Source organism: Taeniopygia guttata, chromosome 1A (genome assembly GCF_048771995.1).
Source record: "Taeniopygia guttata chromosome 1A, bTaeGut7.mat, whole genome shotgun sequence".
Classification (NCBI taxonomy): Eukaryota; Metazoa; Chordata; class Aves; order Passeriformes; family Estrildidae; genus Taeniopygia; species Taeniopygia guttata.
In genome coordinates, this window is record NC_133025.1 from 21,536,527 (window position 1) to 21,549,733 (window position 13,207).

Consider the following 13,207-nt stretch of genomic DNA (forward strand, 5'->3'; position numbering starts at 1 on the left):
ATTTCTTACTATTCATACCTTGACTATTTCTAGATAGCTTTAATTTATCAATTGATTATATTAGCAGGCATAAAACCAGTAAATTAGGTTAATACTTTCTCAGCAAAAAAAAAAACCAACTTCTTAGTGAAAATAAAGGAGTGGGGCATAGGGTCAGCACTGGTACAGCTGTGAGCAAGGCATATTCTTAGAAATAAAACCCAAACCAAACAAGAGCAGTCACAAAGAAATCTGAGAGGAAAAAACCCTCAGATCTTAGGAACTGCATTGCTGTCACTGTGATGTTCAAGAGGCTTGTAGCAGTGCACTGAACTGCAGATTACATCTCTTACACACCTTTTCCCTAAGGCCTCTGCGTATAAAATTGCTGTGTTTTGGACTTAAGTACAGAGATGGGGATGTGCACAACTTCTTTAAATTTATGGTACAGGAAACAACTATAAGGAGATATTCCCCACCCTTACAGAAATCTGATAGCACTTGCTATCAGATTTTTATCCCTTTCTATCAGGGTTTTATCCCACAGTATCAAGAAGGCCTAAGGGAAGTTCTGCCACCTGAAAAGAGCTTTAACCTTATGAAAAGCCACAATGTTGCTCCAAGACTAGTGAGTGTGTCCTATTAGGTGGGAATTGCACCACCCTCATGGTCTTAAACCAGAAAGGGCTGTCCAATCCTTTATTCTAGCATGCTGAAGATCAAAAGAGTTACACTGCTCTCTGTGTTAAACCTAGTAGGAATTTACTTTATCAGAACCTGAATTTCCAGAAAGAAACCAGGCTTGATGCTAGGGTGGCAAAGCCCAGGTTCCTCAGGTTTTGGAATTTGCTGATTTCCTTGATAATCATGTCTATTGTCAAATTGAAAAAGACAAACTAACGTATTGCTTTCTGTCTGAATATGCTATTTTTGTCTTTCTATGTTGGATTAAAAAAACTCTCCTGTGCTTTAAAAGTATATGTATCTTGTGATTCTATCACCTTAAAATCTTTGCTTGATGTAAAAAATTAAATGCTTAATCTTTATTTCAAACAAAATTTCCCATCATTGTCACCACCCGTGTTCATGTTCTCATACCCTTGGGTGCATTGTCACATTCCTGAGTACTCCTTAATATGCAAACACTGATATTTTTGAAATCCCAGCAGAAATACCACTATTTATTTATGCTACCTTCATACTTCTTTAGAGCTACTTTTTGTGCTGTCAGTCAGTTTTTAATCCACATTTCTGCTGTAGCAGTATTGAGTAGAGCCCATTATTTCCAGCTTTATCAGATGCCTTTCAAAAATACATTACCTCTACCAGTTTATTTTTCTTAAAAAAAAAAAAAAGGCGTATTTATTAAAGACTAATCCTTCCTTTGCTGTTCTGCCCTGCACCTATTACCTTCTTCTGTAAGCAGACGGCAGGATGTTTTAATAAATATTGTATAACACTACAGAGAGCAGCACAGGGTGAAAATGCCTGTTTCCTCCCTATTTGTTGACAACAAAAGATCACACATCATTTCTGCTACAGCAGTTTCCTTCTATGTGCTGGTCTGATTCCAGGCTGTCAGATATTAGCTTCAATTAGATGAGTTCCAGGTTGGCCTTTGGCCTTTGGGTTTATGAGCCTCATAAGAAAGAGAAAGTTCAACACTGAGCTGCAGCTGATTACAGCTGATGTAGGCAAGGTAGGTTTCCCTCACTCTTCCTCAGATTATTGTCTGGATGAACTGCATTTTTTTTCTTCATGATTTAATCCTTTCTTTACTTCTAATATAAGATCGCTATGTATTTTTGTCCACAGCCATGTTCTCTACAATGATCTCAGCTGGAGTCATTGTGAGATCTCTTGAATCAACAGGGTTTTTTTTGCTTCCTTACAGCACAATCAGATTTGCAATCTTATAAGCAGGTAGATGTTGTATTACAACTCTTACATGTATCTCAAAATTTGATCATGATTGAAAAGCTTCTGTTTGGAATGGCATCATGTGTGTGTCCTCATAATAGTTTGACTGGTGGTAGGATGTTTTGTGTCCCAAGCAGGTTTTTTGAGAATGGTGTTTTTCATCAAGATTACTAAGTCTATGAGCAAGAAGCTGCACTCTCTAATTCAACTAGAGTAAGTGCAAAGTCCTGCACTTGGGAGGAACAATTCCTGCAGGAAGGGGGCTGCAGGGTCACCTTGACAATGTTTAAAACTACATAGGAGGGAGCAAAGAGGACAGTCAGGCTCTTCTTAGTGGGTCTCAGTGACAGGATGAGAGACAATGGGCACAAAATGAAACTTACAGGTTGCCTCCTGAACATCAGGAGATGTTTTTTACCTGTGATGGTACCCCAGAGAGGTTTTTGATTTTTCATCCTTGGAGATATTAAAAAACTATCTGAACATAGTCCTGGGCAGCTGGATCAGAGTGACTCTTCTGGAGCAGAAGGGGCTGGCCCAGACAACCTCCTGAGGCCCCTTTCAAACTCAACCATTATGTGAAAATGGAGCTGCCTACAGGAAAGTGACAGCATGGATTGTTTCTGTGTCTAGATCTCACTTTCCTTCAAAACTTCTAGCAAGCTTTAAAAGAATGTAGGATAGGATCCAAGAGGAAGAGATTTTGTATCTCTAGACCTGGTGCATCTGGTCCTAGGTTAAAGATGATATACAGGCAGAACCTCCTGCCTTAAGAAACCAGAAAAATATAGTAACTTTTTTTCAAAATGTATTTTCTATGCAGGCTAGGAATGAGGAGACAGAAAATATTAGAGTATCACTTCAGCTTCTACGGCATCTTCATTTTGTGACAGTGTTAGATAAAATTATGCTGGTTTTGGTGTAAGTCAAGTATGCGTATTGAGGTTTTGTTTGAATTTCACCTAGCATAGCAAAGGATTAGATATTTATAGCATACAACTGAGAGAATTGTTCTTGGCTTTCAGTGAAAAGCTCTGGTTCAGTACAGAACATTAAGCTGCTGGAAAGATCTGATGGGAGGCTATTATTGGACCTACTGTAGCTGAATATTTAGAAAGCATATGGTCTGAGAGAACAAATATATTGGTGTATTGGTTCAAAAAATCTTACAGAAGAACTTGCAGAAAATAGAAAAAAATAACTACATTAAGAAAATGTTTGTTTAGCTTTTTTCGGTAAAATTTCTATTCATTTTAATGACCATCTTGACTGAAATAAGACAGACTGGGATATGTCACCAGCTAACATTGAGTAACAGACTTGGATGTGTTAAAATGGCCTTATAGCTCAGTTTGGCACCTTGCCTGATCTTGGGGCTACTTTTTGTAAGTTAGAAGGATATTGAAGCAGTTCAAGAAAGAGGTAGCGTAAACAGTTCTTCGGCACTGGAAATTACCAAAACAAACATGACCCTTGTAACTATGAACCTAGTAGTAATAGCCATAGGAGGATGATTATGAAGTTCTGCTGCCTTTCCTCAGCTAGAAAAAGCCTTTTGTGGGTATGCACTGCGCTCCTTAAGGCCTCTTAAACTGAATGTATTGCAGAGCATATTAAAATGATTAAATTTATTGTTAAACTGTAAAAGCTAGTTATTTAAACATCAGTTACTTCTGAATATCCCCCTCCACCAGCTCATTTCTGTGTGGCAAAATAATACATACTTACTCAAGATGTTTATTTATGAATTTATAAAGCCTGCACTAAACATTTCTATAGATGTAAGGAACTGACCTTGATTGTCTGCCAGGTGCCCACCCAGCCACTTTGTCACTGCCTCTCCTCAACAGGACAGGGGAGAAAATAAGGTCAAAAAGCCTGTGGGTCAGGATAAAGACAGAGATAATGATTGCTTATCAGTTACCATTATGGGCAGACTTGCTACATGAGAAATTAATTTAACTGCAAATTAAAAATAGAATTAGACTGTGAGAAAGCAAGACAAAAACTAAAACACTTTCCCCTCATCCTCTTTTTTCCAGGCTCAACCTGACTCCATTCCTTACTCCTCTACCTCTTCCCACCACACCTAGTGGTGCAAGGGATGAGGAAGAGAGGGTTATGGTCAGTCCACAGCAGACTTTGGACTTTCCTGCTACTCTGTCCTCTTCCTCTCTCCTCCCCTCCTTCTCCTGACTATATATATTTATGTGTTTTTTTTCTTGTTGACTTCTCCTTAGGTATAAAAGCTATGTTACGGATTCAACAGCTGCTTTGGTGATAGGGCTCCTGTTCTTTATTATCCCAGCAAAAACATTGCTTAGGACATCGAATGGAGAAAACAGTTGAGTATATTTTGATGTCAATTTTACTACAACAAGGTATCTAAGATGCTACTGTACATATAATTTATTGCACTGCTTAGAGGAATGTTGTTTAATACTAACAAGTATTAACAAGCTTAACTCTTAATAGAGGGTATAAAGCACTGGGGTGTAAAGCATCCCTGGCCTGGAAGTCAGTGCCAATAATTACACAATGTGAGCAGCAGGAGATAGTGCTGTGCAGGAAGCTGCTGCCTGCAGCCCATGGACACCAATGGATGCCACCTTTCCTTTGACTGCAGTGGGCTTTGAAATGGGCTGCATGGAGCAGGGCTAGGCTTATGTTTTGAAAATGTTACTGCTTAATTATGGTACCCTATAAAATCCAAAATTGTACATTAATTCATTATCATGCAATTTTTCCTCTTCAAAATGGAATTCTTGTTTAAAATACACCTCTGGCTTATCCTCTTCATGCATTCAATTGTGCTGCTGAAAACAATGGGATCTAGAGGTTCACAGAGAATGGAAGGTTAGAATCTAAATGAGTCTAAGTGAAACAGCATTTGCTCAGCAATCTGTCTGAATAGCACCATTTTACTGAGTAAATAAAACTCCTTGATATCCCACAGCTGTCTTCCACGTAGGGAAGGAGGGGAAAGGGGCCAATGCCCCACTGGTGGAAAGTATCACAGCTCTAATGTCTAGAAATCATGACAGTTTTCCCCAGTTAAAGATCTCTCCCAGTAAGTGCAGGATGTTTCTGCCAGGGAAACCTTGAACACGTTACAACCTTGTTCATACTACAATGATGAGGTTTTTTTCTTTGAATTTTTCCCAAGTACTTCCTCAGGGAGATTATTTCAAGAGCTGGTCAATATGTTTTTAAGTGTTTGTGGGGGGGCTAGATATATATTTTTTATTTTATTCTTTTTCTCTAGCTGTTTTTGGTTACATTCCACTGATTACTTGGAAGGAATTTCAGTCATGCATGCCCTGGGAAATAGCTATTCTTGTTGGTGGCGGGTTTGCACTGGCAGACGGCTGCGAGGTAATGCAATTTATAGAAGATACTGAACAAATAATGTGACCCAATCAAGAGAGATTCAGACATGCAGTGAATTCACAGTTATTCTCTTGTTTTAGCAAGTTATTCTGTAGCAATATTGAACAGGATAAATGTGATGAATATTCAAGATGTTCAGAAAGCAGGTTTAGAGAAAAAAAAGTTTCCTATGTCTTCCAAGACTGTGCACAGTGATGACTTATTTAAGTTAGATCTGATGGGGGCAGGAGTCGTGAAGACACACTGGTTTCAAAGCCTTAATGTCACTGAGATAATTCCCATGTGGATCCTGTTGGCTGCTTCAGTAAATGAAGCAGGTTTGGACCTAGACTCTGGTTATGAAGCCTAATATACTTATATTGCCATTTTCTGATTAAGACTCCTCTAACCATCTCAGAAATGCAAATATAGATAAAAGGAAAATAGTTTACATGGGCTCCTATAGGGAACCATTGAATTAGAAAAATAGTCTTAAAAATATATGGTAGAAATATGGAAGATATTTCAGATTTTTCACTTTTACCTGAATACTTCACTATTAGCAGATAAGTCAATTTTTAAAATTTTCCTTTCATTGACTTGCTAAGCATAATCATGTTCTCATACTCCTTTTGCAGGTTTCAAAACTTTCTGAGTGGGTAGCAAGTAAATTGACCCCTCTGGGATCATTACCCTTGTGGCTGATTATCCTGATATCCTGCCTTATTGTCACTTCAGTAACAGAAGTAGCCAGTAATCCAGCTACCATTACAATCTTTCTGCCCATACTATCTCCTTTGGTGAGTATAACAAGCTTATTTTTAATCAGAATCTACTCTATCATCTATGTAACAATGCAGCTGTTCAAAGAAGCAGTTTTAAAAAGTCTCCAAAAAATACTTCATACAGGTTTTTTGCTGTCCTGTATTGTGCATTGGTTATTTGGTTGCCATAGGTGTTTCTAACACGAGATGCTGAAAAATTAATACAATTAGAAAAAAGTTCATTTGATGATTTGCGGCTTTTGGGGGTCACTTGCAGCTGTCCCCCGTCCCTCCCCGGCCCCCCGGGACCCCTCTGGCTAGCTGTCCCCTCAGGGGACCGGGGTTTGCCGCGGTCCCGCTGCACTGGGCTTACCAGACAGCGGCTGGGTTAGCACGGTTCGAGCGGCTGTGCGCCTCGGTCGCCGCAAGGAGTCGAGATAAAGAGACGAAGAGAGGTCAGTTGTATGCAGTCCAGAAAGATTGTATTGCCTGAACAGTTGCAGGGACAAAAGACCCTGGGCTACTGCCCAGATACAGTTTTATACAGCAAAATTAAGAGATAAGGTCTAAACAATAAAGACAGTGTTCAGCATGGGCTCATCAGAACCACCCCAGGGGTCAGGTCCAATGGGAACTGCTCAGGGGTGGGGAGAAGGGGGTTTACAGAAAGGTGCTGAAGCGAAACTTTCCCGAAATAATGGGGCATACATAAATGTATCTTTCCCTCATACCTAAATGTATCTTTTCCTCAGCTTCCAATTCCCAAGGCCTTTCTAAATCCCTTCCTCCACGATACCATGCTAGCGTGATAGCAACAATGATTTAAATCCAGATCGCAATCAAGCCACAGGCAGCCGCTCACTCACGCCCGCACAGAGGGGTCCTGGACAGAATTAGAAGGGGAAAAGCTAGAAAACTCATGGGCTCATATGAAGAAAATCTAACAGGGAAAGCAAAAGCCCCAGTTGTTGTGACCCTAGGGCAGGACCTAGCATTTAGTCTTGTTAAAGCTTATCCATCCAGCCTGTCCAGATCCCTCTGCAGAGCCTCCCTACTCTCCAGCAGATCAACACCCTCTCCACTGTGGTGCCGTTCACAACTTTACTGAGGGTACACATGATCCCTTCATCTGGATCATTAATAACGTATTATATAAAAATTCAGCTTTATCATCTTTCTTGCTGTTTTTTGCTCTTTGTGCCTGTGTAATGTTCTTAAAAAATTATTTACCATAAAAGATATTTTCTCATTGTTTAAACTTGCAGCTCCATTCACATTTCACTGGTGTTAATATAGGAAGTTTGTATTTCTGTATTTAATTTGGCAAATGCATCCCTTGACAGCTGTACTCTCATTTTTTGGTAGGCTGAAGCCATTCACGTGAACCCACTTTTCATTTTGATACCTGCTACCTTGTGTACTTCCTTTGCATTCCTGCTTCCTGTAGCAAACCCAGCCAATGCCATTGTGTTTTCATATGGTCATTTAACTGTTATGGACATGGTGAGTTTTAAGCAAAAGTCCTAAAAGAGATTTTTGGCACCTAAAAAGTTTTCTTCATTGTCTTGATTCATGTTTCTTCTTTCTTTTTCCTCTTCTTTAGGTGAAAGCTGGCTTGGGCATTAACATCATTGGAGTTGCTGTAGTTATGCTTGGGATTATGACATGGATAGTGCCTATATTTGATCTCTACACTTACCCAAGTTGGGCACTCAACATTCCATCTACAAATGGCACTGGACTGTAAAAAAATAGTTTCCTTTTTTTTTTCCTCACATGTTGTGAGTCACTTAAAATGCTTACAGTCACCACAATGATAAGGCTCTACATTACTATAAATGCTGTATTTCACAGTCCCAGAGGCTGATGATCCAGTCTGAGAGTCTAATCAGGAAGAGTGCTAGACTTTCTAAAGATCATAGTTAGATCAGGTTTCTAATCTAGTTCAGCTAGTCTGAATTTTTATATCTTCATGTTATGAAGGAAACAATAAATGTGCATAGCCATTATCATGGGCAATTTGCCCCCATTCTCAGGGTAGCAAAATAATGAAATTTAGATTTTATTATTTCTAATACAAATCCTTGCTATTAATTATTTGGGGGTTGTCAGATAGCATGTTGGTATTCTGTTTTCTAGATTCAAGCTCTGTTTTAAACAGTGTTGATCACAAACATAAGATCAGGGAGGGGACTGTCTTGAACCCATAGTTTACAGACCAGTCAAAAATGCACAAAAAATGGAGAAGAGCAGCATGACCACTCACACAGCACTTTATCTATTAAGCACCTTGTAACCTGGAAGGAGAGTGCATACATAAGCATGTTTAGCCTACGTCCTCTCAGGACCTTGCTAAAATATGTTGCTGCTCTTGTAAAAGAAAAAAAATATTTTTCTCTGGATAGACATACGTTGATTGATCTGAGTTTATCTGTACAAATGGAGACTAAATTATCATCATACCTCTCTGCTAAAAGTAGATGTATCTCCTTGAGGAGTGAAACCATAAGAGAGTGCTGGAGATTTAACAGTCAATTTGTGAACCAAGTGAATCTTCACCAGGAGAGTCATGATATCTGCAGGACAGGTGGCAGTTTAAGGTTACTAGACTGTGTTAATATTGTATTGTTCTAAACACAAAACAGTGCAATGTGGTCAGCATGTAAGTTGGAGTTCAAAGATATCTACAAATAACGATGTTCTATTTGGTTGTTACACATTTTTCACCATAAAGACTATAGCTTTACTTGTGAAGATCTGTGATAATTTGTAAAGAGCATGTAGTCTGAATGTAGTCTGAATGAAAGCTGCATGTATTTAGATTGGATCATGCCTTGGGACATCCATATGATAGTTGTAAACATCAATCTGTCTTTTAAAGATAGTGTCCATTTTTCCCAACAACAGCAACAACCAAAAAATGCTGTTGGTTTTTGATTAATGGTTTACATTTGGTTTTGATACTGCATATTTAGAGATGTCAGTCATGACTTCTGAAATGCCAGAATGCAGTTTATAATGTTGTATGTGTAGCTTGTTACCTGTAGCTATTAGTTGCAGGTTCAGCTGCAACGAAATATTGAAGAAGCACTTTTCTTAGTGAACAATTCTGTGTTAGTATTGAAGTATTAACACCAGGCTTTTAAGCCTGATTGAGGCTGCTATCACAATTTTTTTATACCATGGCAAAATAGGGCTGTGACCATCACTGGGGCAATAGGGAGCTGCCACTACCTAAATAATGTTTATTGATCCCCTGTAGTAATGATTATCATTACAGATATACAACACTTGGCTAAATGAAGTCAGGTACCCAAGGGAAATGCTGATACAAGTAACTAATCCAAGATACAAATCCTGGATTATATCATAGGGTATTTTCCCATAAGCATGCGCCGTGAAGGAGTTCATGGCTTGTTCAGGCCTTTGATCCTGAAGGCATAGAGAGGAAGACCAGCAAAGAGTGCTCTTACTTACTTTATGATATCACTTTCCAATTTTGTCAGAAATTTCCCAATTATTCAAGGGCAGTGGAAACAGTGAATCAGAGTATTTCAAGTGGAAGGGGTCTCAGAATCATTCAGTCTTGCTCAAAGCAAGGTTATTACTCTGATCAGACCAGGTTGCTCAGGGATTTGTCTAGTCATCTTGAAACTCTCCAACATGAAACCCAACATGCAAAATTTCCCTGACTAATGTTCTCCAGTGCTTTACTGGCCTTGCAGTGAAATATTTTATCTTTAAACAAACGAGCAAACATATTAATTTCAGGTTAACAGACTCATTATTCTCCCTTTTATTTGGGATAGATTCTTTTCTGTTTGTAACACTAGATTTTTACTTTCTCATGAACCATGAAAAAGGGAAGACAGTCCTCTTTGTGGCCTTTTGTTCACCACTCCCACTGGATGTGGTATTTTTAATTGCCACAGGTCTGATCTGCAAAGCCTTTCAATCATGTGGTGACAGTTGTTTAGCCAAAGGAAATCTGTTAACTACTTCTGAGCTGCCCCTGACTTGTATGAATTTTCCCAAAACAGAATTGGCTATAATTGGTTATAACCTTAGCCTTGAATATGAAAAGGAGGTCTACATGTCCATGAATGCACTTCTAATTAAATCAGGCTTTGACACTGGTATTCTCTCAAGTTGCATACCTACATGGAAGAACAATTTTGCACCAGTCAAGAGAACTCTTGAGCTGTTGACCATAACAAGTGATACAGTTTTCAGTAAAGCTGAAGCTGTTTGTGCCAGTTGATTTTCAGATGTTTATTTTCTTTACTTTCTGGGTTATTCATAAAATGAGTATGACAACAAAGACCTGTCTTGTCTGAGCCCTCATGTAATTCAGAACACAGAATTTCCCTAGGTTATTTTTTCAGGGCAGAAATTATTGTTAAGTATCTTAGTAAACAAGCAAAAATAGTAAAATTGTTTAATGAAGGATGCATTTTTAAAAACTATTTTCACTTAAATTGGTGTATGCAGTGGATAATTCACAAAGAGACAAAGGAGAAGTTTGTAAAGTTGGTCATCTCTTGGACCTCATGTTTTTGTATTTGTTGCAATGAAACACAGAATTATATATAAACTGACTTTCAGCAACCAGCATCTTAATTGTGTCATAACGTACTAAATTAGTGACAAAAGTAAATTATTAATCATGATGGTTTTGGAGACTGTATCTTGCAAGTAAGGAGTTTTGAACAATCAGGTTGGTAGTACTGGGAAAGTAGGCTCTCAGCAGGATTATTAACTTGTTTTGTCAGAAGTTTATGGAATGGGTCAGACTCAACATTTGAGATTATTTGTTATTATTACTAACTTATTTTTAAAGCTTTTAGGAATGTTTTAAGTAAAAACTAACAACCCTGCAGTGCAGGGATTAATATTAGTATTAATATTATATTCCCCACCTGAGAGCATTGAAATAGAGGAAAAAGAATTTCAGAGTGTGGCAATATGGGTACCCAAGGAGTGGATTTAGCTTGGACTGCAGGCACAGATCATTTTGCTGATCACCAGCAGAAACACGCTCTTCATAAGTTGCTGTTATATTCCTTGCTTTGACCAGAATTTGTATAGGACAAATAGTGGGAAGGCACCTATAATTATTTTAAGAGTTGATTAATATATGATGACATTAACTATATGTAAATTGCTTTGTTCCTAATTTCCATATAAAAGGTGTTATTTTCTTTGTATCAGATAAGTAATATTTGTAACTTACTATTTATTTGTGATCCCATTCCTGATGAATTAGAAGGAACTTTTGCCATGTACTTCACTGGGGATATGTACCCGGTCTGTGTTCTCCTTTTCTATGGCTATACTATATTTAGTGTATTTTCACTTTATTTTGGAAGATGTGCATTTACATTAGCAGAAATGATGTGTACACAAATGATGTGTACCCTGGAAATACCTTCTTGACTTTTCTATTTTACAATCAGGCAATCAGATCAATCTTGCAGCATAAATCCCTTTATGTACTTTTAAAATGAATTGACTGTGTTTGTTTACTGCCAGGGTCTAGCTGGTTTAAAATCAACCAGCCTATAGCTCAAGGGCTCACTGAAGAGCAGTGCAGCACAGCAGCTCAGGAGGAGTGTAGCAAAAAGATCTTACAACTCTTTGATTACTTGTGGATAATAAACCACCTTGCATGTGAGTAACAACAACAAAAATACTCTTGCATGTTATGTTCAGCTGCTGGCAGGATTGGAGGGCTTCTAGTGACCCCTTGGGTGTCCAGAAGTCTAGTCCTGCCCTCTCTCCTGCCCTGCCCTTGGCAGCCCACAGCAGGATGCCACTTTCTCTGATGGTGACACTCTGCTGCCCCAGAGCACTTCAGGACATCCCCCAGTGGTCAGGCCTGCACATATATCAGATCACTTTGCAGCTATTACTCAGAAATTGTAACTTCACTTATCAGCTTAGTTCTTTGTCTCTGCAAACTTAATTTGATAGTTTATGGTTTTAACTTGAACTGAATTCTTGTCAGTGTTTTTCCCTAATACTTTTGCCTTTTGTGTTTGGAAGTTTATGTATGTTGTTTTATCTGCACAATGTTCAATTTCTCCACAATTTTCCTTTACAATACAAATCTACTATTTTAAAAATAAATATTTTCTGAATGCTGTACAGTCCAACATGTTTATCACTAACAAGAGCTAAAGTTGATCTGCAAAGAAAAGCTATTTGTCAATAAAAGTGCCTGAGATTTCTTAAACATTTTTTAATTGTTGTAGCTCAACTCTTCATATATATGGAAGAGGAGAATACCTGCCGAGAATAATTTAAATGTACTGGATATTTAAAAGTCCACTTTTAAAATAATTTTAAAAAGAGAAGGACCTTTCAGATTTGAAAAGCAGTTGTAATAAAAAAATCTGCTCTCTGCCATGTTCCTTTATAAATACAGAATAAATATATCCCAGTCTCAAACTGTTTTGGGATTAATCAGAAATTAGAAGGTCAGAAAGAAAGGCATACACCTATGAAAAATAGCTCTTTAGCACCTGGTTTCTGGTTCAGGAATAACCATTTTAGGTCAGGATACTGGAGCAGACCCACAAGGATAGCTGGAAGAGTCACTTCAAGCATTTAGTTTGGTCATCTTTCAGTGGACTGCCTCAGATTCTGCTATCTTCAGTTGTGGCAAATGTGGAAACTTAGGTGAAAATTTTAGATTGCTGACCTAAGTTTGCAAAATATCTGTACAAGATGTAGGATCAAAAGTACCACAAGAAGTCTATAGAACCAGCAAGCTAATACACCCAAAACTATCCAAAATAAAATTCTAGTTAAAAGCATGGTACTGAAACTCTTGTCCTCAGGCATCAATCCAAGAATGATGCAGAACATTTTTGTGCATCTTGCTTCCCTCCCATAGAGATTTCCATTTTCATCCTCCAATATCTTCTAACACAGGAAGCATGAAGACTTTTTGTGACCCTTCCTCAAATGCTGACTAATTTGAACCCACATTTTTCACATCTCAAGAGAGACCACTGTTACCAGGATCACCCTTCTTCTGACAGACATTAGAGCCAGCAGAGAAAAAATCCTGAGCCCCAAAACTAGAGCTTTAAGTAAATAGCCTGGGCAATGAGCTATGAGGGGAAGCTCTGGGTCTGGCAGCAGGGACCACAGTCTGTCTCACGCTGGTA

The 13,207-nt window shown here is 38.4% G+C and overlaps 1 protein-coding gene across 3 annotated transcripts in view; it reads left to right on the forward strand.

Moving 5' to 3' along the window:
- The window catches only part of SLC13A1 (solute carrier family 13 member 1), a 31,560-nt gene extending 19,293 nt beyond the window's left edge, over nt 1–12,267 (forward strand). For 2 of the 3 annotated variants that reach the window (XM_072921160.1, XM_072921170.1), the window contains exons 13-17: nt 4,140–4,243; nt 5,165–5,274; nt 5,907–6,068; nt 7,398–7,535; nt 7,636–12,267. In XM_072921160.1, the coding sequence (XP_072777261.1) occupies nt 4,140–4,243; nt 5,165–5,274; nt 5,907–6,068; nt 7,398–7,535; nt 7,636–7,779 (658 nt within the window). In that variant the 3' untranslated portion in view covers nt 7,780–12,267. The remainder of the gene's footprint in view (nt 1–4,139; nt 4,244–5,164; nt 5,275–5,906; nt 6,069–7,397; nt 7,536–7,635) is intronic. The other variant, XM_072921176.1, reaches the window with a different exon arrangement.
- The last annotated feature ends 940 nt before the right edge of the window (nt 12,268–13,207 follow it).